The sequence below is a fragment of the Sprattus sprattus genome, assembly GCF_963457725.1.
Source record: "Sprattus sprattus genome assembly, chromosome: 2".
Lineage (NCBI taxonomy): Eukaryota > Metazoa > Chordata > Actinopteri > Clupeiformes > Clupeidae > Sprattus > Sprattus sprattus.
Genome location: NC_137921.1, coordinates 43,263,940 through 43,291,436, shown reverse-complemented (window position 1 = coordinate 43,291,436; position 27,497 = coordinate 43,263,940). Strand labels below are relative to the sequence as shown.

General features: G+C 44.6%; 2 protein-coding genes across 4 annotated transcripts in view; one reads left to right on the top strand and one right to left on the bottom strand.

The window, feature by feature from the left end:
- Nucleotides 1–1,231: 1,231 nt before the first annotated feature.
- LOC308360787 (profilin-2-like) lies at nt 1,232–7,636 on the top strand. Of its 3 annotated transcripts, XM_080832917.1 has the most exons (4): nt 1,232–1,547; nt 3,567–3,759; nt 5,197–5,252; nt 5,602–7,636. In XM_080832917.1, exons 1-4 carry the CDS (start codon nt 1,419–1,421, stop codon nt 5,611–5,613), a joined length of 390 nt encoding a protein of 129 aa, XP_080689043.1. In that variant the 5' UTR covers nt 1,232–1,418; the 3' UTR covers nt 5,614–7,636. The 3 variants fall into 3 exon arrangements, with proteins under 3 accessions (XP_080689043.1, XP_080689042.1, XP_080689041.1); XM_080832916.1 differs by lacking the exon at nt 5,197–5,252; XM_080832915.1 differs by having other exon boundaries at nt 5,197–7,636.
- An 845-nt stretch (nt 7,637–8,481) lies between these two features.
- Nucleotides 8,482–27,497, bottom strand: part of rnf13 (ring finger protein 13) — a 39,713-nt gene continuing 20,697 nt past the window's right edge. The window contains exons 5-10 of the mRNA XM_080860446.1: nt 21,070–21,157; nt 19,735–19,825; nt 17,896–18,001; nt 17,690–17,783; nt 10,908–10,988; nt 8,482–10,067 (exon numbers count right to left, since the gene is read on the bottom strand). Of these exons, the coding sequence (XP_080716572.1) occupies nt 9,679–10,067; nt 10,908–10,988; nt 17,690–17,783; nt 17,896–18,001; nt 19,735–19,825; nt 21,070–21,157 (849 nt within the window). The 3' untranslated portion in view covers nt 8,482–9,678. The remainder of the gene's footprint in view (nt 10,068–10,907; nt 10,989–17,689; nt 17,784–17,895; nt 18,002–19,734; nt 19,826–21,069; nt 21,158–27,497) is intronic.

Below are 27,497 nucleotides of genomic sequence, written 5' to 3'. Positions count from 1 at the left end.
TATTTCTACAGTGTTTCACATAGATTGGTGGGTTTCCATTTCCAATATTAATTTGTGTGATTTGTGTGCATTTTTATTTTTTTTTATTTGAAGGATAATATGTATGAGTGTGTGACTATGTTTCCAAACCTGTGATTTTACCTGTTCAACAGCATGGAAATGGTTTAATGCATTATCTCCTATTGAGAACAAACGCCAGGCTAACAGTCTCGTAGATGACTGAAGTCCTTTTGGATCATATTAGTTGGATTTCAAACTAAATATCCACCCTTTCTACTTGTACAAACAAATGACACAGGCCCTTCCAGATTGCCCGGATTACTAAATTAGCTCCAGATTTCACAGATCCAGTATTACGTTGGGAGGGGTGGGAGAAGGGGGGTGGGGGCTGCATAGACTCAGCATTTGTGTAATCTGCCTCCCTCTTGTTGATTTAAGCCTACTTGGGCACATGTATTGACAGAATTGAGAGATGCAACCGCTGTGATCAATCATACAGATTTACCATATAATGCCTTCAAGTAGGCTAACTAGGCCTACTGAAAATGACAAGTTATGGAAAGTAACAGAGAAAGTTATGACTCGGCTCTAGAACATGATTTAGGCTTCTCTCCTCTGCAGACTTCACTCTGAAGAACCTAAATTAACCTTACCCATTCATCAACCTTTAACTCTCCGTAAACTGTATACATTAAAATAGCCAATATAGCCTTATTTCCATTAATAATTCAGCTCTTTAAGAGATAATAATGGGCATTTGTATTAGGCCCAGGTAAAACAAATACCGAATTAATGTTTTTACGGTTCCGACAGTGTAGTGGAGAAACACGGGAAAAGCTCGACGTGAAGAAATAAGTTGTTTAAGAAAGTGTTCCCCTTTCACTACAAGATGAGAGCAACAAGTCGAGGATCACCAAACTCGCCAATACATCAGTTTGTACATAGATGTTGACATTACGATGGTACAATGCCCTAGTAACATGCCCTGAAATGCTTTGTTTGAAATCTAAATAAAACGAATTGAGGTGCGGGGGAAAATACAGTGCAAGAAAAAAGAAGCAAGGCACACAATAAAAGAGCAATAGGATGTTGAGAGGTATTCCTACTAAAACAACTAGATCTTCTGCGGATCATTTTTCAACATTTATTCTTCCGCCCATGACTGTGATTCGCTACGAATTTTAGCCTAAGAACGACTGCGCGGAGTGATTTCATAGGGACTACACCCAGTCGCTGCCCGATTGCAGTGGCTTCTTTTGCTGCCCAAACTCAGATTAAAGCAGGGACGCGGCGGAGCCTGGGTGCCGTTGGAGACATAACAGCTGTCAATTTATACAATCTTTTCGGAGCAACAGCGTGCCAGATAGTTTTTGTCTCCCTTTTAAGAAATAATTCTTCATTTGAACTAATACGCAAGCATGTCCTGGCAATCCTACGTGGATAACCTGATGGCCGATGGCAGCTGCCAGGACGCCGCCATTGTTGGGTACACGGACGCTAAATACGTCTGGGCATCACATTCCGGTGGTACTTTCGCCAACATAACGGTAAGAATATTCCCAATCAATTGAAATATTGCAAATATTCAACATTTTGCTAGCTGGTATAAATATGACTGTGTCAGTTCATTGACTTCGGAAATACCAATCCGGTAGGCCTTGTCTAACGGGAAAGCCCCAGACAGAATTTCACAGGGCTAGTTAACGGGAGCTAAAGCTAACTTGCTATACAGCTAACAGTAGCTAACACATGGTCCTTCGTTGGACGCTGAATAAAGGAAGGGGGGGGGGGGGGCTGGATGAAAATCGGATATGGTAAAGTAACATTTGTTAAAATGAATGTTCACCCCAAAAATCCAGTATTGTAGTACTTATGCACATGTCAATCTTCAGTTTCCCATTGCTAAACTATTAGCCAGACAATGTTGATTCGATTCATTTGGAATTTAAGTTAATTAGCTAACATTAACATATTACAATGTCTCGGGGATCACGGGGTAGCAAGTTTCATGGACTAACAAGCAGACCAGTCAATGAAATATGGTACACATTAAATGGCAGTGCTTTTTTTTTTTTAATAAACCCTGGTTTGTAGCTTAGACATAGTTAGCGAGTGTGCTAACAACCGAATATTTGCCGGGAATGCATTGCAGGCTAGTTAGGAGGGAGGGGTGGTTAAACGGAAAGAAATCGGGCCGGTCGGCCAGATTCGAAAATCACTAGCTTGCTACTTCAGGTTATGGGCGTACTCGTGTCTCACAAGTTTTCTTGCTCTGCGTTAGGTTCGTAGCTGATTTGAAGAACGTGGGCCCCGTTAACGCCCCCCGCTCCTCTCCCAAGATGGCGCCTCCACTCCCTGTTTTATTCATTCTAATGTTAGCCATGCGCTATGTTTCTGTGCTTCCATATTTTTAGTCCTCAGTGTAGGCATCTCGTCTTATCAATATTGTATACATAACATACGTGTTGACTCCTTGCTTGGGGCAATACGTGAAAAAGACAAATCACTTCCAGTAGTTGGTATAGACTGAAAGGTTCCCAAACGTTAATGTATAGTTAGCAGGCTAGCCATATTGAAAAACGTATGTTAGCTAGCTGGCTAGTATTCGTTTAGTGATGACTTACATGCCTTCCTTTTATGTTATGGGTTAGTTAAACTGTCTAGGTTGCTCTTTGTATGGCCCTATTGAGCGAAAGCCAGATACGAACAGCTCGGCGTAGGTTGCCTAACCTCGTTATTCAAGTAACGTTAAGATTACCTATTTGCGTAATTTAGCTAACGTTTGTCTCGTCGTCTGGTGCTCCAACCTAGCACACATTAGCATCTTTCCAGGAATGCATAGCAGACATTAATCGGAAGCATATTTCCAGCGATGACCACGTTTCATAATTTCACACTACCCCAGAGGTGACGTAAGATGTTTATTCTTTGACAAGTCTGAGATAGAATTGTGCTTAACGTATGCTTACGTTTGTCACGCGGATTCAGATACATGTTCGTTTGTACTTTCCTATTGAAACATCTGTAACGTAGGATTCTCATACATTGATTATTTAGCAGTCCCTTCATTACTTTTCACCCAATGGGAGTAGGTGACAGTTCATTTGATATGAAGTTTGCATAGTCTCTGCTTGTTTGATATGTTGTGATATGTTTGATATTTTTTTTACATGATATGTTGATATCTTGTGCAGACCACTGTCAGCGTTTTATAGCAACTCTAGGAACAAACGAAATTCAGTGCCTACATTGAGAAGGCTTATTGCAGTGGCATGATTCTGACTAAATAACAAGACCATAGCTTCAGACCATGTCTATGTACCCAGAAGCTGAACATTAGAATAAACTGCTTTCTTTGTAAGAAAACATTCATGCGTCCACTCAGTCTCATCAAAACATATCTTGCAACATGTTGTTAATATCTGAACCCTATTTTACTCAACTCTTGCATGTGTGTTGTAGTTTTCCTCTTCCCTACATCATTTTGGTGTCCTTTAGGCATTGCTGAACTCTGTGCTCTGATCTTGCTACATGTAACGGGTATTTCCACTCTGATTTGTGGTTAGCCCACAGAAATCGACATCCTAGTAGGCAAAGACAGAGAGGGATTCTTCACCAGTGGTATGACCTTAGGAAACAAGAAGTGCTCCGTCATCAGGGACAGCCTGCTAATCGATGCAGACTGGACAATGGACATCAGGACAAAGAGTCAAGGAGGAGAGCCAACATATAATGTTACTGTAGGCAAAGCTGGCAAAGGTAAGATGGCATTTCTTTCATGTTCTCAAATATGAATGAGTTTTGTGTGTGCTTTATTGGTAAGGTTTAAGTTGAATATGCAGATGCATATTACACATTTGTAGTAGTTTTACAGATAGATGGTGAGTGCATGTATACATGTAGTTATTCACCTTTCCTCAATATATTCCATCAGAGCTTCATGAATTGTCATTTTGTAGTTGTGTATATGAAGGTACTGACTTCAGCTGTTTGTAGAGGGGCACGGAAAACCTAAAATGCGAACAGTTCACAGTAAAGTCACTTTTGTGTGTCCTGCTTTAAGTACTTCTGTTTTGGTTAATAAATTGTGATGTTGTGAGTTTGCCCCTTCAGTTTAACCCTCAAGGAAAATCTTTAGGAGCAGAATAAACACTACTTTAAGAGTAGTGAAATGCTTTATACTGTCTTTTAATTGTATGGATGTGATGGGCTAAATTTTAAATTTCAGCTGTTTAGTAAAAATGCATACAAGTGTATGGTGTATAGGAGCATTACAAAAATAAATTAATTCAGCCACTTTTCAGTTTGCCTTTATGGTCCCCATTCTCAGTCAAATCTACTCTCAAAATCAGCAACTCTTCTGCTACCTCCTGACAGAGTTAAGAGAGTATTTTTTTGAGGGTGGATGAACAAGTAGTCCCTTTGCCTTGGTCCATGCTGAGGAACTCTCTCCCCCACTGATCTGCATGTCCACATTTATGTTCCTCAGATAAGCATCTTTCCAATTTTCTTACCTTTTCCACTCTTGACGTAAACAGTTTTATTCACCATTCTCCTAGGTGTTTTCCTACATTAACTGTGCCACCACCTTTCTTTTTGCACTTTCACATGTATTGAGGAGAGGTATTGCATATTGCTTGCAGCTTGCAGAAGACAAGGAAGAGGAGTGCTTTAGCTTCAATGCGAATGAATCACTTTCCCCCCCAAGTTAGCCTGTTAAATAGATCCACTGAGCTAGTGACTAGCTGATTTATCTTCTGTGAACTGTTAGTGAGTTTACACATTTTGTTAATCATTTCAGCATAATGACTTACCTTTTAACAGTCCTAAATCTAAAATAGCCATTCTGAACTTTCAGAAATTAATATTTATCGAAAATTCTCTTGGGCTCACTGATGCTCCTCTCCCTTGTCCTCCTTGAAATCATACCTTTGCTGTATTCAGTAATTCTGTGCAGCAAAAAAACAGTAGTGGTGATATTTTCTTTAACTTAACTTTCCCTGCTGTAATTAACTAGAAAGGCATGCACGGTGTGTGTGTGTGTGTGTGTGTGTGTGTGTCGTGTCTGCTTGCATGTTGTGCTTGGTGAGCCACTTGTTTCTTTTTAAAACTTTACTCTTTTTCCTGGATTCTTGAATACTTTTCTAACTGATGCATTTCCCCCTAAACTTACCTTTTCTATCTCTTTTCTTTCAGTCTTGGTCTTTGTAATGGGAAAAGAAGGGGTCCATGGAGGTGGACTGAATAAGAAGGCATATACAATGGCAAAATACTTACGAGATTCAGGGTTTTAGTTTAGTCTGGAAGTAGCAACGTTAATGGAGAGGTGGATAAGAAAAGAAACAAAACGAAGAAAAAAAAATTGAATAAGACGGAAAAAAAAAATTTTCAAAACATAAATGCTGTTAAGATTTCCCTTTCAAAAGCAGTCACATCTTAAGTTGTGGTGGTAGTACTAACAATGAAGGGCAATGTGGTGTAACTGTTCTCATGTCAACAAATGCGCCCCTGTCAGTTGGGAAATTAGTTATTATTTTTGTCTCCATCCCGCCCTCAAAAGTTCATTATTTTTTTGTTCTTGTGTTTTCTTGTGTACTCCAGCAATGGTTTTAGTCATGGGAAAGGAGGGTATCCATGGAGGGCAACTCAACAAGAAAGCGTTTACCATGGCTGATTACCTGCGGAAGTCTGGATATTAAAGCGTTCTCTTCCCATCCACCTTAGCAACTCATTCTTATCACAACCGTGTTGCGTTTTGTAGTTCATAGTTGTTCTTTTCCCCACCATTTTTTTTTTACTTTTTATTTTAGCCCCTTTCCTTATCCTTCATCCCACCTGGTTCAACACTACCCCTTCATGTTCATACATTTAACACTGTGTACCCTAGCTCACTCTACACTACTGCTGCACCAAGAGGCGAGAGGCATGTTAACAGGACATTGACAACACATGTTCTTTATATAGGAAGAAAATAGTAAATGTGTAACCTGGACATTACTTAATGTATCAAGACTTCGCAAAATAAACAGCAATACCCCTGAAATTCAACTGACATTTTTTTAAGGTATGCCCACGCCTGGTAGTTCAGTCAAACTAATGCCTTTTTTGAGCACTTGAGCAGTTCATATGTAAAGAAATGAAGTAAAAGCTCATGTGGTCTTCCTGCTCAAGTCTGTCTGAGGAGGAAAAACTGCATGCATATCTTCTGAACCTACTGAACTGCCTTTACAACAGTTGCCCTGACACCCCGGTTTTTGTTTCTTTAGTAGTCCCTTATTCTAGACCCTGAATTACCTACCTTTACCATGCCTTCCACTCTTTATACAACACTTTTTTTCCATTATAGGTGACACTCCAACCCTTATGAGGCTTATCATCCTCCATCACCACTAAACAATGATAATATCTATAGCCCTTCACCCTCTGTTGGAACACTACATTGTATTCGTTTTTTTGGGTCGGGCGGGAGTGTGGAGTTGTTCCTGGGATGCAGTCTGTTGAGCTATTGGTCTGGCATTTTCGGTTCCCCTCTGGGTGTAAATGGCAAAGTGTTGCGCTGAGATGCAGGTAGAAATTTCCTCTCGAACAACCCTCTTCAGCACATCCCTGATGACCTAGATCTCATGGACATTCCATCATTACAATAGCTCAGGCACTTATCTATTGTTTGCCAGCTCCTGTAATATATATATATTTTTATTTTTCTTGCTTTTTTTTTTTTTTTTTTTTTTTTTTTTTTAAAGCTGCCGTTCTGGACAGTAGGTTTGCCCCAGCATATAACCATCTGGATTGCGTCCAGTTTGAATTTCATTTTTCATAGGACCAAGTTTTAGTCGCAGCTCGGGTTTTTGACACATTTGCTCTAAATTGTGGTGGAGGAGGAAGACACGCTAGACACCACTATTTTGACTGTCAAGAAAGAAAGTTCGTTAAGACCACTGGTATGCTGTGGATGGCTCTGTATTAGAAAACAAGTGGCAGTCTCCTCATTTGTCAAAGTTTTTCAGAAAAACAAGTTGTTGGTTCTTTTTTTATTATTAATTACTGCATTTGTAAACCCATGCTGTGTAAAAAAGAAACAAAAAACTGTGGAATAAATTGCCTTCTAAAGTCTTGAACTAAAGATGTGGTATCACCCTGTCTGTCCTTGCTCGGTACTAAATGTCATGTCAAAATGAAGACCCTTATTAAAAAATGGAAGGAAAAAGTAGAATGACACTCATTGAATGGGAGATGGTTATCGGTTGGAATAAGCATTTTTGGTTGTCTTGTTGACACTTAAAATACAAAAGGCAAAAAAAAAACTACTGTGTAACCTGTGCCATAATCTCAAGATCTGTTGCTATTGTGGAGCTGGTTTAAAGTCTAGTCCAGAGAAAGGAGTCGTCTTAGCACTTGGTTAAGAATGTTCAGGCCTTGTGAAGTTCTGTGTACAGACTGAAGGAGAAAAAGACAAAGTAGTTCTTGTGTGCTGATATTATTCAGTTCTTTTTCTTTCCCCTGCACCCTTTCTTTCTTATTGGATACAATCTAACATGTCCTCAGATGTCTGTCAAATGCATAAACCAAGAAATGCCATAAAATTGATTTTATCACATTGTTTACAGACAGATCAAATAAATGTATTCCAACCAGATCTTTTTGTCTTTTTTACTTTGCTATAGTGTGTAAATATTGTGACTTAAAAGCAATTGAGTCTTAAGGATTCTGGTATTTGGTTTCAATTTATGAATTTTGAAGAATCCAGTAGTTGACTTAACATAGCACTTGTTTCCAGATTTCTTTAATATGTGCAATGAGAGTTTTTGGGCTTTGCATGGAGTTCTGCTTCTGAGCTGCTGAAAGCTGTGGTTCCTGTAGATCGGAAGGTGAGGAAATGACACACTCCTGATGATTAAAACACCGCGGCTGCACTTCGTAAAGCCAGAGAATGGGATGTCCTTTCACAACTTGGTGCTAGACAGAAGAATTAACTAAAAAGGCTGAAATGACTACTAAAGACTATTCATCCAGCTGTATGAAACAAGCAGGAGACTCATGAAGAGTGATTGCCATCCATACCTGCCAATTATGTGTGCCCTGCACATTGAAATGATGGTTTGTTTGACTAGGCTGCCAGGGATAGAAACAGACATATCTCTTTTTAAAGAGTTTTAAGTCATTGCAGCATTTGTTGTGGTTAAAGATGCAGTTTGTGATTCTGGCAAAAGGTTGATAGGAGTTCAAAATGTCATAACACCCTCTGTGCTCCTTAAGCAGCATGTTGATTAGCTGGAGTGGTTTATGGTCTGAGACGCTATGTTTCTCATTAACCAGGACTATGAACATCAGGGTTGATTTTTGAGCATGCACACGGACATCTAAAAGACCGTTAGAAGCTGACCGCTGACGTGTGCGTGCAATCCTACATCTTGGATTACTTCTTGGCAGCTCTAAAAAAAAAAAAAAGGCAACAAAAATGTATGGAACAGAACTAAGATATACTTTGAACAAAAAAGGTTTTATTTATGAAGTGAAATGAAATTTGAATACAAAGTGAGCATAACCAGACAATTTTTACGCTTTTACAACTCAGAAGGCAACCAGACTTATTCAACATGTACTGTAAAAGTTCAAGTCATGTTAGCAAGAGGAAAAAAATGAACTTCACCGGTAGCATATACTTACTACTTACAGTACTAAATGATATGAGGTGAACAAAACACATGGTAATCTCACCTTGAACGACACTGAAATATTGTGGAAAGAGAGCTGTCCCTTTCGGTGTTAGGCGACTTACTAAAATCTAGACAGTGGGTGCGTGCTATGAAATGTAAGTGTAGTTCAAGCAAGTTCTTTTTCTAGCCTTCCATGTTTGACATCTAAATCCCAGACAAGCTGTGACAACACGTGGAAAACAATTCTGCAGTCCGATGCATCTCAAAGACCGGTTTGGACAAACATTAAGCACTTGCTTTAAAAGCAGATTACATTCCTATAGAAGAGCCTCTGCACCCCACAATCTCAGTTAAGAAATATATTGACAAATAAAGTTCCCAATATATCACTTTTTCTTTTCAGGAGGGAAAAATATTTAGATTTTACAAAAGGGAGCTGCATAGTCAAGTTGATTAGGAGCATTCTATACAGCGAGTGTATGTACAGTATAGAAGGTGAGCTCTCCCACCCTACATCCCTGACAGTATCAGCTGGAGAAACATATATAACAAGCTAGGAAGTCAAATCAACAGTCTTGTTCTGTTTAAATTATGTACTGTGTGTGGTTAGCTATACATTACACAGTATATATACAAGCACTTTCAACACACACAAACCAACCCATTCCTCAACAGTGATGAGTGTAATATTTCCTTTGAACATTCGGGAATCCTCAAACCTTTCCCCAGTGTGAAATGAATCCCAGGCCACTTATCACCAATTATGTAAAATACAGTATTCTTCATACCAGTCCCTCTTTTATTTATGCGATACATTTCCTCCTCCCCCTTCGAATGCGTTGTTCTTTTATATCAACCATGATGAAGAAAATGTGTGAGTTTTGTGATCTGTGCATTTTACTGCGATAGGGGGGACAAAAATAAAGAGAGGGTATAGGTACCCCTGAATGGTTGTACGGACAAATGGGGTGCAGTGTGTTGTGGGAGGTGGGAGTTGCGTGATGTGACTGAGCATAGCCTCTCAGACTAGCAGATGCCCCTTTGCCTCCTCGTCCTTGTCTGGCCGTGGCACCTGTACCACCACCGCCTCTACGGTGACCTCCTCCTCGGGTTCGCTGTCGTCGCTGGTGTCCATGTCGTCGTCATCGTCGTCATCCTCATAGTCGGAGGACTCGTGGCCCGGCGGCGAGGGCGAACCGCTCATGGTGCCGAAGGAGTGGGCGCTGGTGGAGGCCAGCGAGCGCAGCAGTGGCGTGCTTTCCGACGCGTCCTCGTTCTCCTCGCGGCTGCTCTCGCCCGAGTCAGAGTCCGAGTCGGAGTCGCCCTGCGACGGGACGACCTTCTGCTTGCACACCGGGCAAGTCTTTTTGGTCTTGGTCAGCCAGGGGTCCACACACTTACAGTGGTAAGCTGAGGACGGCGTAAGAGGAGACATTCAGAAGAGAACTGACACTGTCATTAGGAACCATTATGGCCTCAGTAGACACAAGTTGCTAATTGCTTTTAGTAAGATATTATTCTTATATTTTCATATGTACCTCCTAGTGTATTTGCAGTGTCTCAATAAATATGCAGTTTTAAGGAAAAAAAAGATCTGTATCTATATAGTACTTTCAGGAAGACTGGTGAATCTGCCATTGCATGTGTAATAAATGCTAATCCTTCTCATTATGTTTTAAATACAGGGTTTAAATCTTAATACCCTTCAGTGGGGGGATTGGGAGGACTTACTTTTGGTGGCCCTCTATAAGTCTTTTTAGATCCACTTACGTGGACTCAGCTGAGGAGGTACATCAATAATATCAATTTAGTGTTTATTAGCTTGCATATTAGCTAAGCTTTTCAGCATCCTCAAGTGGGTGTGACTGAATGTGGAGAACGGGTCAGTGGAGGGGAGATCTGCACTGACGTTTGACATGCAGTGTGTTCGGCCCTGCAGTGGAAGGGAGAGGAGACTGTTGTCTCTGATCAGAGTAGATGGGAGCGTTTCCAGAGCAGCCTCCTGCCCGTCCTACCACTGATGCCGCTCCCACAGGGAGACTGCATGCAAGCTGACAGCTGCGGGTGATTGAGGTAGGGGGAAAAGAGAGAGAGAGAGAGAGAGATAGACCAGGGCAGGACAGGGGTGGTAGGAGAGACACAAGAAGAAAGGAAATATACAGAAACCTGCAGAGGGGTAGAGGGGACAGAACTGAGAATGATGGGAAGGACAGAGAAGAAGAAAAGAGTTGCAGTGGCTTTGCACCTCACCGTGTGAGCAGGGCAGGACCCGGAGCTTGTCTCCCTCCTCGTACTCGTCCAGACAGATGGCACACACGTCATAGGAGTCACCTGAGTCAAAACAGCAACAACAACAAACATAAACAACAGCAGTGGCAGAGGGAAAAAATAGAACAGGTAAGTGCACACAGCAAAGCTCTCCCTCTCCCAGAGAGGCCCTCGCTCTTGGCCGACTCAGGCTCCTGACTCGCCTCTTCTCTGCAGACTGAGGCAAGTCATACGAAACTTTTCATAACAACATGCTCTGGATATGAATATACACATGGAGAGAACACAGTGAGGCCCTTCGCCATGAGGCCTGTTAGCCGAAATAACCCACTCCCCTCCCCACCCCGTTACGCTCTCTTTTTCTTTCTCTCTCCCTTTCCTTTTCTCTCATACTGGTGGTTCTTCGGAAAATTGACACATGAAAATGAGTCATACTGCTTCCTTGGGGCTGAGCAACACGAGGAAGATGATCTTGTGATCTGAGAGACAAGGCCAGTGCTGAGCGGAGCTGGGTGAAGCTAAGCTAAGCTGAGCCCTGAACTTGTACATTTTTGGGCCTGGCTAGTGAATGGGACCGGGCCTGTGTTTCCTTTTAAAGCCTCGCTCCTCTTGTGGGTTCTTTGTTGAGCACCGGAAGGGAAAAGAGGAAGGAGGGAGAGCGAGGGGAAGAAAAAAAAAAACTTGATAAAAGCCCTGAAATTCCAGAGCTCTCTTCCACTCGTTCTCTCATTCCTCAGCTCACTCCCCTCTGAATTCCAGAGACTTTTTTTTTTCACTCTTCTCTCTCCTGCTCCTTTTCCTGGCTGTGGGGGAGAGAGGGAGGAGGTGTGCTGATGCCGAGCACTGTTTATGTAAGTTATAAATGAACATGTTTTCCTCTCCTTGCTGCCGAATGCCAAGGCTGTGTCTGACCGTATATGGCCAAAGAATAATTGTGACTTTGGCAGTACGTCAGCGATTCAACTACGTCCTGCCCTTGGAACTGAACCCTTTGTTTGTGTGTGTGTGTGTGTGTGTGTGTGTGTGTGTGTGTGTGTGTGCTTGGAGCGGCCTATGAGAGCAGGAGTTTACAGGGACACAGGACCAGCCCAGAGGAAGAGGAAATGAAAGTCAGCTGGTCAGAAGGAAGCTGACTGCTGAGTGCTTCTCAAAAGTGACAAAGGAAACAAAAATCCAACACTGCAACATATGGAACTTCATAAAAAAAAGAAAAGCAGATGTTTGCTGACTTTTCAAATGAGTATTCATTGAAAAGCTAAAAAAACATTGGCTAGTGGGAATGAGAGGTGATTATCTGTCCTCACTCCACATGACCATATACCAACTAAATAATTTTGAAGAGGAGACCTAAACTAGCTGCCTACTAAAAACTAAAAAGAAAAGTGGCTAATTGCTGCACACTGATGCTTTAAGTTCTGCTTTAAAGACGAGAGAGAAGGCAACCAGCTTGAACTTTTGGTGAAATGTAAGAATTAGACTGGAACACCAACCAAAACATGGCTTTCTCACAGGAGGAAGGGGGATTTAAAACGTTTTTTTGAGATCAAAGTGTTTTGGAGCCATCGCTCCTTTTTCCTGGAACATTTGGCTGCACAGGTTAACAACGTTAGGGGTTGTTTACTGCAGCCCTGTCACATGCCAGCAAACAAATCCACATGTTGATAAACACACAGACGGTTGTACAGACATCTACAAGTCCCAACACACCGCTGTTCATTTCTACATAATAAGTTACGGTCACATTGCATCTTATGGCAAAAAGTAACATGTGCTTGTTTCAAGGACAAACAAACCAAACCAAAACCTTAGTGCAAAATGTATCTTAAGGTTTTAAGTAAAAGATGACAGTTGCAGAGCAAAATAAGGCTGAATTCGAAAATTGGTCAAGCATTGCGTAAAAACTTTCAGAACGTTTCAGTGTCAAACTATCAGACTGATTCCCTCTTCCGAGTGTGCGAAAGGAAGGACACTCATCATTTATGTCATGGTATGCAACCCACTCCTCTCAGCTCTGCCTCACCGAGTGCTGCACTGTGATGTCATGGGGCAGTCTCCACCCGTCTGGCGTCATGCTCCAGTGCAGCACCACCCTCTCCCTCTTGCACGCGCAGTGGCGTCGCCCAGGTCCCAGCAGCCCACAGCCAACAGCTCTGGGCAGGCTGGAATTCCACTGACACGCCACATTCGCATGGGACTTCAGCTCTGTGAGTGTGTGAGCGTGTTCACAAACACAGGTGACACCACTCAGGAGGCTGGGAGCCCATTGGTGTGTGTGTGTGTGTGTGTGTGTGTGTGTGGGGGATATGAAATCTTCAGGCGTAGCACATTATGGAGTACTTGTGTAAGTCTTTAGGCTTTCTGTTACCAAGGTGACCGGGGAGACGGTGCAAATTAGGAGAGCCTGTGTGTGTGTATGCGTGAGAGTGTGTGTGACATGCGGTAAATGACACTGAACTTTACATCCTCTACAAGCCTGACATGAAATCAACATATGTAGCTGTGTGTGTTGGGGGGGGGGGGGGGGGGGGGGGCGGGCGCATCAGACTCCCACCTGAGTCAGGGGGAGAAAAACTCAGTGTGCATGTGGGTGTAGGAGCACGTGAGGAAGCAACTCGGCCTTTAATAAAGAAGAGCGCAAAGCCAGACAGACAGAGGCAGTGAATCACAAACACACACAGTCTCTATCACACAACCGCGCACGCACACACACACAGGGAAGTGAGGCTAGGCCTGAGGGAGCTGAGCCAGGAGACGATGAGTGGCAGTGAAGCCTCTGACTGACTGATCCACTGCACTCAGCAGAGAGAGAGAAAGAGAAAGAGAGGGAAGGAGAGAGAATGGGGGAGGGCAGACAAAGGGCAATGGGCCATGAAAGGATGGGTAAGGAGAGAGAGAGAAACCGACACGAAGGAGGGTGAGGGAAAAAAATGAGGGAGAAATGGAGAAGAAAGGAGAATAGGGAGGGAGGTTGGACGAACGTAGCGTTAGAAATAGGGAGAAAGAGACAGAAACTGCCCACCAGAGAGAGGCTGTATGGACCTGCTGACAGAGGACATTTTTGCTCAGCAAAAGCAAACACACACACACACACACACACACACACACACACACACACACACACACACACACACACACACACACACACACACACACACAGCTGGCTCTCCAGCTTTGATGACCAAAAGCTTTTGGACTCTGAGCTACACCACACACACCCATTAGAGCAGCTGTGTCACACCAACACAGGACTCAACTTCAACCCCAGAACAAGCTTCGCTCCCTGGGCTGGTGAGGCTTCCCTTCACAGCCACGTGCTGATTCTTCTTTTGATTTGAATGTTTTTTGTATCACTCAAAGAAACAGTGTGTCTGTATACCCACCCTCCCTACTGTACCCACACATTTTAAATTTAGCTGATACACCCTCTTGTCCACACACACACAAAAAAAAAGAAAAAAAAAAAACACACACGCACACCAGCAGATTGATAATTTCAGCAGTCAAACAAATACCACCGGCCCCCTAATTACCCTGTAGATCTCCCACCACTCGCACACCAACCCACTCGCTGGCAAAGCTAAATGAGATGCCATCATCAGCACGAGTCGCTGCACTCATCTGCCTAATTCATTCTCATTTATGAGCATTAGCTTAAAGCATAATTACAGCACCATAGGTTTTGCCGAAGTGATTACAGTGCTATCTGAATGCTCCCTATGTGGTTCTGTGAAGTAGGTTAAGCCGCAAACCGACGCAGAATACGATTCAATACAAACGGTGTGCGATTGACGCGTTTGCTATAAACACTAGACACGGGTAGACAGTAGACAAACACACGGGATGAAAAGACGCCTTGTTCTTCTGCTTCCAGAGGAAGACGTCACATGCTGTAGGCCTCCACTGCCTGTAAACGCATGTCAAGCCTCGGGCCTGGACACGGGCAGAAAGTGGAAGCAGGTGACCACTCTCGAGCAGCACTTAACCCCATCAACACACACACCCTTACAGCGGACCCCAGTGTTGTGTGACACGAGGAGCGTCACTGGGTGCCGGAGGCTGTAACCTGATCGCTGCGTCCCTCCACCGCAGGGACAGGAGAGAGTGACAGCGGTGGCCGCACCCCTCTCTCCTCTCCTCTTCCTCACTCTCATCATCCCTCTCTCTATTTTCCTCTCTGACCTCCATGCTCGTTTCTGCTTCTTCTTTCATCTCCCCTGCTGTATGTCTGCCTTTGTTCTGTTCTGATCTTTCTCCTCCCATCTCTGACCCTTCTCCCTTTTTCCGCTGCTGCTCGTTGGCCTGAAGCACATACTGCAGGGGGGAGAGACCTCAACACCTCAACCCCCTGTTTAGACCTTTAGACTGAGGGGCCTGCCTTAGACAGAAAGAGAGAGAGAGATGGTCGGGAGAAAAGGGGAGGGTGATGGGTGGGAAAAAAAGAGAAGCGCAAAGAACAAAAGAAAGAAAGAAACGGGTCATATGAGACGGCTCAAAACCTTGCTGTTCCACTAACAGCGACAAGCTGTGACATGGTGAGTCACTGTAATTCACGACCTGAGTGCAACACACACACACACACACACACACACACACACACACACACACAATCTCACACACACAAGAGCACATAATAGGGCAGACAGTGTAGCTCAGAAAAGGCACCCGCTGCAAAGCCCCAGCGTTGGTGGAGCGACGTTTGGAGCAAATACGGCTCTGTGATTAAGAGTTGTCATCAGCGCAGGGAAATGTACGAGTCAGCTGCTACTACACACAGCAGTCTGCTGGCTGGCCCATAACATGCATACACGTACACACACACACACTTGTACTGTGTGTCAGGGATTCCATTCAGTGTCTTGCCACCTCTGTCCTCCTCATTATCTCTATATCTACCTCTCTCTGCTCTTTCACCTTCATCTCTAAATCACACACACACACACACGCCTATTTTTCTGTCAGGTGCTCATTCACGTTCCCTCTTTTCTCTTCTTTGTGTTAATCTCTGTCTCTCTCTCTCACACACACACACACACACACACACACACACACACACACACGTGTCTCTCTCTCTCTCTCTCTCACACACACACACACACACGGTTAGACCAGACAGGGCACTGACGGAACAGGCAAAGCATCGCAGACATTCTCGGCATCCTCCGCTCTCTGTGCTTGAAACGGCACCAACGTTAAAGTGAGCTAATGCATTCTGCCCCCACCACAACTTCCATTCCTGTCCACTCCACACACACACACACACACACACACACACACACACACACACACACACAAACATCAGACATACCCCTTCCAGAGTACGTGTCAGCTCCCTCTCACTCACTCAGGATCTCCATGAGAGCTAGGCCAGGGGCAGCCCCGACAGAAGTTACCCCTCAGCATGGTGAGACTGGTGGGGCTGCAGCCCCGGAGCGAGGCAGCCTGTAGCGGAGGCAGCCCTCCTGTGTGAGCGGGGTGGCTGGGAGTCCAGGATGCCCAGATTAGCAGGTGATTAACTGGAGCGATTTGCTGCACCCCCCACTTGTGCGGGTTTTTTTGCTCCCCTAAATCCAGAATGGAAATGCCAACCGAAGGCTAAATGACTTCACTGTGAGGTGATGGTTCCATCAGGTAAGGACTCTGAACACCCAAATAGAGCTACTGTCTGCTTCCAAACCTGCCTACACAGCAAAAAATGACATGCCTAAAAGCTCCCTTTTGCCCATGTCCAATGCCATCCACTGGGAGGAGTCTTTACTGCCCGGCGTTGGCAGAGGAAGGGGGCTCTCTTGCTTACCCAGTGCACCCACACAGCAAGGGCCCGGGCAAAGCGCCTCAGCCCTTCCTGGAAGAGGGGCTTTAGGAAGGGGCTTAGCCCTCTGTAATCTGCTGAGCCACAACACAGGGCAGAGAAGAGGCAGGTCTGAGGATGCTGGGCACTGTATGTCTGACTAAGCCGGTCAAGATATTAGTCACATAGCCAAAATACTTTGGACGAGGGTAAATAAGACACCGCAGTCACTGCAGGATATCCACTGATCCAAAACTGACAATCAAACTGATAGAACTGATCAGAAAACGTGTAAAAATGCAGTCAATTCAGTGCCATTAGGCTGAAAAGTCGTTTTAAAAGGGGGGGAGGGGGGGTGTGGCGGTAGAAGCCATTTTCAGTCTGTGACTTCCAGAGACATAACTCTGCAATGATCAGATGAGGAGTGTTCATCATCACACCGGCTCATGTTTGGGACTGGAAGCTGGGAGTCAGTGGGGTATTTTTAGTCTCATTGTTCTCGGGTGTCAGCCGCCAGCCTCTGTCTGAGATTCCAAAGGTCATCCAGAACACACACACACACACACACACAAACACTCTCCGCCACATTCAGAGCCAGAGACCCGTCCTTCAAAACAAGCCACTACTGCTTGTTGATAAGATCATAAGGCCCCACCATTAACGACGTTAAGCTGTCTAGTTCCAAGATGTACGCTTTTTGTATTATTTACATAATGTTTCCAGGTTTTGTGCGAGGTCCAAACATGAAGAAAGTTAACTGTACTATTAGAGTTCCAGCCAACCTGATTGTTAGGTTGCTCAACCAGTGTCATACAATAAGCTTCACAGACCTTGAAGTTTGGCCCCTGCCACTTAGTCTGGCAAAGTGTACTTGGGAGTGACGTGTTGGTAATGAATGATCGCTACCAGGGAGAAAGCTCTATGTTCGTAATAGCATCAAAGCACAGGAGGCCGGCCTTGGCCACGTTGCCCTTACCTTTCTTGTACTTGTGAATGGGCAGTTTCTTCAGCTGGTCTTTGCGGAGTCGACTCCTCCTGGCCCTGTGCCGGTCCTGAACAAACTTGGTGATCTGGCCGAGACAAGTGCATTGGAACCAAAGCTTCATCAACCACCGTACCATAGGTAGATATTAAGGGTAACATTCGCAGTGGAAAGCATAGTGGAGCGATAGTGGAACCTACCATGAAGACCACAATTAGGATGAGGCATATTCCAACGATGATTAGGAAAGGTATCAGGTAGTACTCCAGAGGAAGACTGAAGTCTGGCATGAGGATCACATGGCCACTGGAAGAAACAAAATCAATCGTGAGAACTGGATCACGAACAAAACATTATTTGCATGCTCTAAATTAGCCTTTAGAGCCAACACAAATAGATGAGCACAAACCCAATTTGTAAGGTGGTAAGGTGCTCAAACAGGTGAGGGAAGAGAAACAAAACTAAACATTCAAACATGGCCACTTGAACATATGCCCCAGCTAGTAGGAGATCTCTTCTATATGACATAACACTTCAAAGGACCATGTGTAAGAAGTCTAACAACCACCAGTGCCCTACTCAATGATTCTATTATCATCACTGTCTCCATTATGACATAATACACTTTCAATTAAAGATGTTTTGCTCACACATACATACATACGACCAACATTCTTTCATATCAGATGCTGTTTATTTATACTTTGGCCTAATATTAAATCATAATATGAACCATGAAGAGACAGATACTCCAAAGCTGACAGACAAACACATGAAATAGGAGTACCACAAATATCTTTCAAAGCCATTTTAAAAGGGTTCTCATCCGGTTGTTCCAGTTCTTACAAAAATATGTGCAACGTTCCAAAACGTGCTTGTTGCATGTGTGCATTAGCCTGGATACCAGCCTGAACTCCGCCCACAACATTTTTGGTCTGGGAGATTCAGTCTGGAGTCGAGCTAGTTGGGAGGGATTAAACGTTTCGAAAAAGTTGAGAAAGCAATCTAAACCTATCAAATTGTAAGGGCAGGCTTTATACGTTGATGGACAGATGACCTGATGATAGATAGAATAAAACATCGAACAAAGATGGCGCCGTCTCGGGAGCTTAGTGGGACATATTTGATATGATTTAAGCTATCTACACGACTTTTTTTATGTCTACATTGACTCGGTTAGTTGTGTATGTGCAACACGAATGTTGCCGCGGATAGTAGCTCTTAACTGAAGCACTCTAGACCATTATTGATAGGTTATGCTAACGCGTAGACAAAAAAAACATTGAAACAAATGGTAGCTTCTAGCCTTGAGTGCTAATTAAGTAACGTGAGCAGGCATATCTCAACAGATATTGACAGCGCATTCATTTTGAAAGAGGAACAGAGAAACGCGATCAAGGCATTTGTCGATTGAAAAGATGTTTTTGCCGTCCTTCCTACGGGATCAGGTACAAGTTTAATCTATCAGATGGTAATACTACGTTGCTCTGATTGGTTCTAGGTATCCAATTCAGTGAATAGGCATTTTCTTTCCTGGTTCGTTGAAACACGCCCCATAATCACAGCCCAATGGTTCAGTCTCAGACTCATATTCTGACTAGAATTATGAGTATGACATCGTCAGGCTATGTGTGCATAATAATAGACCAAAAGTGCTGTGCAACGGTGATGTGGCAAGACATTAAGTGTCATAGACCAATTTTTGTTTTCTGATATTAGAAAATTCCGGAAGAGAATTAAATTGACTATGAATGAATTTCTCAGTTTTAGCTCACAAAGGCATGGGAACAAGATAATTCCTTTGTCTCAGCAGTTTTGCACTGAACTCTGTGTGAACCTGACTGGACCAAGCCTTTGGAAGGAGATATAAAACGTTTCTTCTAAATTGAGGGCTGTACACACTTAAAATGATATACAAATATTATCATCATCTTATAAAAATTATAAGAAATGATATTACTTTATAATGTGTTTTTCAATGACAGTGTGGCCTCAGTGTTTTAATGACAGTGAGCCTTCACTGAGGAGCGAAGACTTACCCTTTCTCAAAGAGGTAATCCTCCTTCAGGGAGTTGGCTGTGTCCTCACCAACAAATACAGATGGAATGTCAATCTGCTTCCAAACATCCACTAAGGAAAGAGACAGAGGTTTAACACTCGTTTATTGAACCAGTATTCAAACCCTTTCATTCTATATGGGATGTTCTCATGCAGTGTGTTTTTTAGAGAGAGAGAGAGAGAGAGAGAGAGAGAGAGAGAGGTTTAACACTCCCTTTTTGAACCATTGTTCAACTTTCTCAAAATAATACACCACTACAACACATCGTACCATTACATTAATAAAAACAAAATGAAATGCTCAAGCCCGTCCCTCTCCCGCTTTAAAAACGACTTGTTCGTCATCTCCAACTTAACACAACAGCTTCCCCACCCCCAAAACACTAAGAATGTGAACCCAAGACCAGTCTACCAGTGTCTGGCAAAGGCTTCAGCAAATACATCAGCAGGTCAGCTGTCAGGCGTGTCATGAGACAAAACAATAAAAATAAACAACAAAAAGATTCCCTGCACAAACGGCTTCCATCTATGATGCCATATGATGTGCTGTGTGTGTTGAAGTCATGGGGGTGCTGAGCGCAGGAGGGCAGGGGTCTGATTTATGACTATCTTCACCCAGGGCTCTGGGAGTGCCTCTCTCCAGCAGCACACGCATGAGAGAGAGAAAAAAAAGAGAGAGAGAGAAAGACAGAGAGGAGATGACAGGGTTGCCCCATAACAAATGGCCCTCTCCAGGCAAAGCCTCGAAAGGCTGGCTCTCCCCTCTGCCCCTGGCTCTGAGGCCCTCTGCCCACGGGAGATAGGCGCTCGGCAGACACCAGGGCAGTAGAGATCTGGGTCATACCATTAGCATCACTTTCAAACAAAAGGATAACAAGAGTAAAACCAGAGCTCTGGCTGCGTCCTTCACAACTCACAAGATCCTTACTGTCTTTTTTCTTTAATTTCGTCTGTCATCTTTTAGTAATTCATCTCAGTGCCTGGCATTTATGGGTGAGGGGGGGGTGGGTGGGTTGGAGTCAAGTTTAATCTTCTCTGAGGAGTCGTGCAGTCAGACTCGGAGCCCCATTTGCCTTGCTGAAGGCGTTCGCATTCCAGTAGAGCCGAGGCTGTGAGTCAGGGGCAGCGCACGGCCGCCACAAGGCCGCTGATTCAGAGTCAGCGCCTGCGCCATCAAAGGAGGATTGTCCCACACAGACCCATGAGCAGGCCACTCCGCTGCATGTTTGACTGTTTGTGTGCACAGATGGAGGGAGAAGGAGAGAGGGAGAGGGGGGGAGAGAAGGAGAGAGGGAGAGAGAGAGAGAGAGACTTACAATCATTGGATCCCATGCTGATTAAGTCATCAGAGTCCACATTGTGAACAATGGCCGCCTTGTACCCAGCTTTCTGGGCGTTAAGAACCTGGGAAGGGGAAAGAGAGAGAGGAGAAAAAACCGTTGTGTTCAGATGGTTATAGGCATCATACACACACACACTCACACACACACAGCCCTGCAAACATACATTTACAGGCACATAGATGCCAGTGCATTATAATGGGCGTCAGTCGCATGATGCCAAGTTAACTGCAACTCCACTTACTTCATCAATATCCTTATCTAAAGTTAAGATACATATTCAGCGAAGGCTGATAAAGTTTCACATTACATATGTAGTCATTCTTAACCTTCTGCTTTGAACAATATTCACTCAGTACAAAGGGGGTGTGAGAAAACCTAACAACCAGGATGGAACCTGAAACCTACACAAACTGTAAACAAAGTAGAGTTTCTACTGAACAGTGAAAACATTCAGGCGAAAACAACAGAAGCAGTAGAAGACACCTACCCCACCCACACAGCCATTCTGTTTTACAGTAATCAAACCCACATGGTTTTGACTGTCAAATAACACCCACACATTTATGACAGGCATATGACTCTCGTCCGATGATTACTGAGCTCTGTCCTAACTCATCTCTCCTATCTGTAGACAGCAGAAGAAAAAGAGCTTCACTAGGACAGGCTCAGAGGGACTCGTCAGGCTCATGACCATCTCACTCTGACCAAGTCACGACAGCTCCTAGTGGAGACATGGGCAATAAAAAGTAGCTGTGCGGAATTAGCAACAGGCCTTTATTTAAGAAATGAGGAAAAGAGTGTGTGCACATGGAAGCTACATTGGGCACAGGCCCTGGTCCTTCAAAGGCAACCTGCACACTGTGTCTGTGTGCACTCATTACTGCCTTTTATCTTTTCAAATGCTTACGTCTTTGCCACAGGGTAATAAAAACGACCTCATGAGCGTGTGCATTTCTTCTCCATATCATAAACACATTGGCCAATAACATGCGTTGCCATGGGTATGGGGTTCTTATCAGGCATGGATTCCTTGTTTGGAGTCGCACCTTAATCAAAAGGCAGAGTGCCTACAGACATAAGTGTTAATCTAGACTCAAGTTTATTCACATCAAAACCTCCTTAGATCCACTTCCCTCCATGCCTTCAGTTCCACTCTAAAGCAGTCTATAGCTAACCAAACGAGGACACTCACTTTAGAAAACACGCTCTTGTGAATTAAACAGAACACTGAGGCTGAATCTACACTCAGACTAACATCAGGTTTGTCTAACACTCTCTCTCTGTGCTGCAAAAATATTTGTAAATGCGGTTTAAAAAAAGTGCCATCCACTGGCCATAAAAGGCAGTTGTACTCCCTCAGAAGCCGAGCTGCTGGAACTCCCCCTCCCTGGCCCTCTCATTGGCTGTGCCTCCATGTTGACAGACACAGGCTACATAACAGGAAAAGTCTGATGAGGGAGAGGTAGAGTTTGTGTAAAAGTGTATTATTTGTGCTTTGAATCGGGTTGTTAGACAACTTTAAAGTATTCCTCCAATAATGCCCTTGTTAAAGGTTACAATTATTCATACATTGCTGTTGGCAGCAGAAAAAATAAATAATGCAAATAACAATTTCTCTCTCCACACAAACTAAAGCATTTCCTGTTTGGCGGCCATCTTGTTGGAAGCCTGTCAGGCCAGGGGTTGACAGACTTTTCCTGGTTCAAGATCTTGGCTCTCATGGCCGAATGATTACAGAGACAAGGAGTCGCATAGAGGGCCAGTGTGTTTGAGTGTGTGTGTGTGTGTGTATGTGTCTGTGTGATGGGGGAGGGGGGTGATCTGCCTGCTCTTGTGTGTATGTGTGTGTGTCTGTGTGCATCCCAAACAGGCTGAACTCTGCCATAAAATGTGCTGGTTAGCCCATGAGACATCAGGTACTGTGGAAAAATACAGATGTTTTTAAGCTTTGCCTGGCTCTAATCAGCTATGCAGCTACTACACTCTTTTTATTTGCTCCCTCTCTTTTCACACACGCACATACGAAAAGCAGGAAGCACAGGATTTTCACTCCAGCCAAAAAGGTTTGTTCAAACAACCCAGTCGTCACCCTTCTTCCTTATCAGAATCAGAATCAGAAATCAGAATCAGCAATCAAAGATCTAAATCTCCGTCTGTCTGTCTTTTTCAAGTGCGCCGGCAGGGCTGAATGTGGGCACTACCCTTTCTCTAGGCACGCCAGTGCCCACTGCTGTACCCTCTCTTCAGGCCACTGCCCAGCCCTCTCCTATTACAGCTCAATGTGCTGGCACTATACTGGCGCTGCTCTGCCCTGCTTTGCTCTGCGCTGCTTTGCTCTGCGCTGCTTTGCTCTGGGCATCCTACTGTAGCCTCCCTCCTCGGTCCCCATGGCGGCGCCCACTATCCAGTTCCCACCAGTACAAACCACTTCATTTGCACTCCCTCCTCCAGACCAGAGCCTGCTGCAACTGCCTGTGGCCACGGCCTCTGGACCACAGCAACCCTGTACACACTCTGCTGCCTTCCCCCAGCGTGAGCCTCCATGGCTCCACCAGTGGCCTACCTCCTGCTCCAGTTCAAGTCATCCAGTCCTCAATCTTCTCTCTGGCCTAGTCACTGGCGTGACCTTTTCCCTGCATCCATACTCAGCACGCTGTTCTATTCTAGTCACATACTCCCTGCTATACCGGTCCACCAATGATTCTGAAGTTGTTTTTAGGTCTTATATTAATCTTAATTTGAGATGCACTTCATGACTAGTGTGCTCCCCTGACTCAGCTCTGTCTGCCCGTTTCTAGCTTTGCTGTTTTTTTTGCTTTGCTGCCTGCACCTCCAGTGTCTGACCATCTTACAGTTTTGGCATAGACAATCGCAATGGCCTATACATTAAACATCATGTTGAGGGTCTCAAAGCACATCTGGCATATCAGAGCCATTTTTCCACTGTGCTTCAAAACATTATTTGACATCTGCAAAAATTCTGTCTAGAGTCGTCTTCAATCATTTGAATTTCCAACAGTAGAACATTCAGCTAGGAGGCAAAAAAAAGTAATTTAATTCATCCTCTCCGGCTTGCCTGTCATTTGTCAAACCGACAGTCACGCTGCTCGTAATAAATACAAGTTTTAAAAAAACTGAACTGAACAAAAACTGTGCAAGGGAGTCACACATTATCTATTCTCTGGCTATAGACAACTATGACAGATATGTGAACACATCAAACACTGCTAATGTTGCTGGTCCTGTGAGCCTGGAGAAGTGCCTTGTGTTCAGTGTTACTGGGGCATCCCTCGACAACAAAAGAGCCTTGCACTCTTCATATGAGACCAAGTAAAGATTTATGTTGATTTCTCTCTGACCTTTGTCTGCGATAAGGAATCAGGTATCAATGACAAAACGTTTCTTTCAAATTTGAACAATGCAAAGATTTCTAAAAGATAACTGTAGAAATTTGAAATTTGAAAGTTATCTAGGTTGGAGTGACACATTTAAATGTACTGCACACAGTTAGGGTTTACAACATCCTTCTACGTTTTTTATTTTGAAACCAAATGTCCGAGCAAATTCTGAGGTGACACAGCACTTGTGGGCAACTAAGACCCACAAACCAGTACCTTCGGTTCTGGCTGTGAGATATTTTTATTCTGGAGCACCGCTGCACAGAAAACAGAAAACGCCTTTTCACCTCAGCCATGGGTAAACTGTGCAGGTTCTGTAAGTATCTGTGCTAACCGCAGTGTTGTTGCAGTCCCCTACCAGAGTGGCGAGGCTCCAGTGCCCACTGCGCTCACTGCCGGCTGGCTGGAGGCCCCTAGCCCGAGACTGTGGGCTACGCCTCAATGCAGGGCATGGATATGTTATGGCCTCTGCGGGTAAAGAAAGTGTGTGTGTGTGTGTGTGTGTGTGTGTGTGTGTGTGTATGTGGCGGCTCAATGTACAGTGCTACTCTATGAGCTGTATCTCTGACTGTATCTCTGATCATTAATGATCCAAAAACACAGGCGCTGCCACACACCAAATTTCCATTTGAACCCACACTAGCTTGTTTTCGGTTTGCTCCCCCAGAGAGACAGACAAATGAAGGCCATAAATCAATGCACTCACAGGGGGTGCTGGTAACACTGGGGGCTGTATGTGTGTTAATTGTGTGTTAATTGTGTGTGTGTGTGTGTGTGTCTCTATATGCTGAGAAACAAGCTGTGTCACGGTGAGGGGAGGACCAGATGATTCCCATTACATGTAACAGCCCACAGCCCCCAACATCCTCCTGCGCTATCAACTCTCACTGCAGGGTTCACATCTGAAACTAGCCAGCCTACCCCCAATCTCTCACTCACACACACACACAACACGGTCACAGGCACGCACATTCTCTCACCCTCTCTCTCACACACACAAACAGGGTCACATGAGAATACACCACCCTTTAACACAGTACTGAAACACAGAGTGGCCACACCCCTGGGACCCACCCCTACCGCACACACACTCGCCACAGCAGCAACACACACTGTGTCCCGAATTACTCTTTGGACACCTGGCTGTGTCTGAGGGCCCACAGGACCACACGGAGGGCCTGGTGCTCATACACACACGTTAAAAACTGAACTCTCAAAAGATCTATTGTATTGTATAGACACCAGTGACTAACCTAGAGTCTCCTCCATACCAGTACTGTACCTATCTGGTCACAGACAGCACCGGCCCGGGGTAAAGAGGACTCTAGCCAGGGCTAGACTAAGAAGATAAAGACCATTTCGGTGAAAAGTGTTTTGAAAGGCTGTTAGCTCCAGTAGCAACAGACGAGAGGGCTGAGTGGAATCCGAGAGAAACGGCTGGATAACAGAGTGTTTGCATGGGCACAGATAAGAGCATTCAAAGCATTCCTCAGACGGCAGGGTTTACAGGGAGAGGGAGAGAGGGTAACCGAGAGGGAGGGAGGAGGGAACGAGAGGAGAGACAGAGAGAGAAATGGAGATGAAGAGAGAAAGAAGCAGAGGAGCGGAGAGTGAGGGAGTGGGGGAGGGTGAGTGAGTGAGCATGATAGAGGCCAAGAAGTGAGGGAGTCGGGGCAGTCAGGGAGGAGAAGGATGACAAAGAGGGATCAATACCCTACCTCTTCCATAGTCCCTTTTACGCACACACACACACACACACACACACACACACACACACACACACACACACACACACACACACACACACACACACACACACACACGGACAAAGAGTGAACCACAAGCAGAAACACATCGTAATAAAACCCACACCCACAAACAAGCAATCACCCATTCAACCCCCCACCCCTCGCACTGCCACATGAACACACACTCGACATCGCATTGACCCTTCCTCCACCATGGTTCGGTGTGCGTCTCCTGAGGTGATGGCAGTGATTGTGAGTCTTTCTCTACCCCACCGCCCTCCCCCCTCTTTGAAGCATAAATCACTGCAGGTCCCAGTGGGGCCACATCAAACACATCCTACCCCGCTGGGCTTACACTTCCTCTATCACACAGGCCAGCCAGATATCATCAGCTTCCTCCATCCCTCACGGTTGGAGGGACTGGTGGGGGTAGGGCAGGCCGTGTAGTTCCAAACGTGGTCGAAACTGTGGTAAGCCGTGGCAACTCCAAACACTACCGAAAGGGTTTTCCCCCAGACTGATAAGCCCTCATGTGCCAGCACAGGCAACCAAGGAAAAAAAAAAAAAAACACACACACCAACATTGTGCAAGTCCAAGGCATTGAAAAAGAACAGATCAAAAAAGAACAGAAAATCCCTCCACTGTTTTGTTGATGAAGTGTTTTGTTTCAACCACGACAAAGACAGAGAAGAGATAGACACACACACACAAAGCTCTCCAAATGTTTGGGGGGAGAGTAAGCCTGCGGTAGACTGTCTGGAGGCCTCCTAGGCTCTCATGCCTGCGTGACGATTTTACACCACCACTCAGACGTCTGCTCCACAGGCTCACGCTCCGCCACACAGCAGGGGCGCTGCACAGTGTTAAAGATGAGCATATGTGTGCGCTTAGGACGGCCTAGACAGGCACACACACACACACACACACACACACACACACACACACACACACACACACACACACACACACACACACAAAACAACAACAGTGAAGCAGGCAATAGCTAATGTTATCATAACGTAGCCAGGTTCATATAGGGTGCCATGTCATAACATGTTATCAGAACGTAGCCAGGTTTTAATAAAGGCCATGAAGTGTCTTTATCTTTTTTTTTCAAGAGGATTTACATACTAGAGATCAACACACAGGAGCAGTATTATATTTCCCCATACTTTATCAGAGTATCTGTGTGTGCGTGTATGACTTGTGCATATATTTATATCAGCCAGACAGAAGGAGACAGAGTGCACATGG

Bases quoted from the DNA above. Each gene is read 5' to 3' on its own strand.
- LOC308360787 (XM_080832916.1), top strand. From the start codon at position 1,419: ATGTCCTGGCAATCCTACGTGGATAACCTGATGGCCGATGGCAGCTGC. The intron at 1,548-3,566 runs GTAAGAATATTC...ATTTGTGGTTAG, and splicing joins GTACTTTCGCCAACATAACG to CCCACAGAAATCGACATCCT. The intron at 3,760-5,601 runs GTAAGATGGCAT...TGTGTACTCCAG, and splicing joins TGTAGGCAAAGCTGGCAAAG to CAATGGTTTTAGTCATGGGA.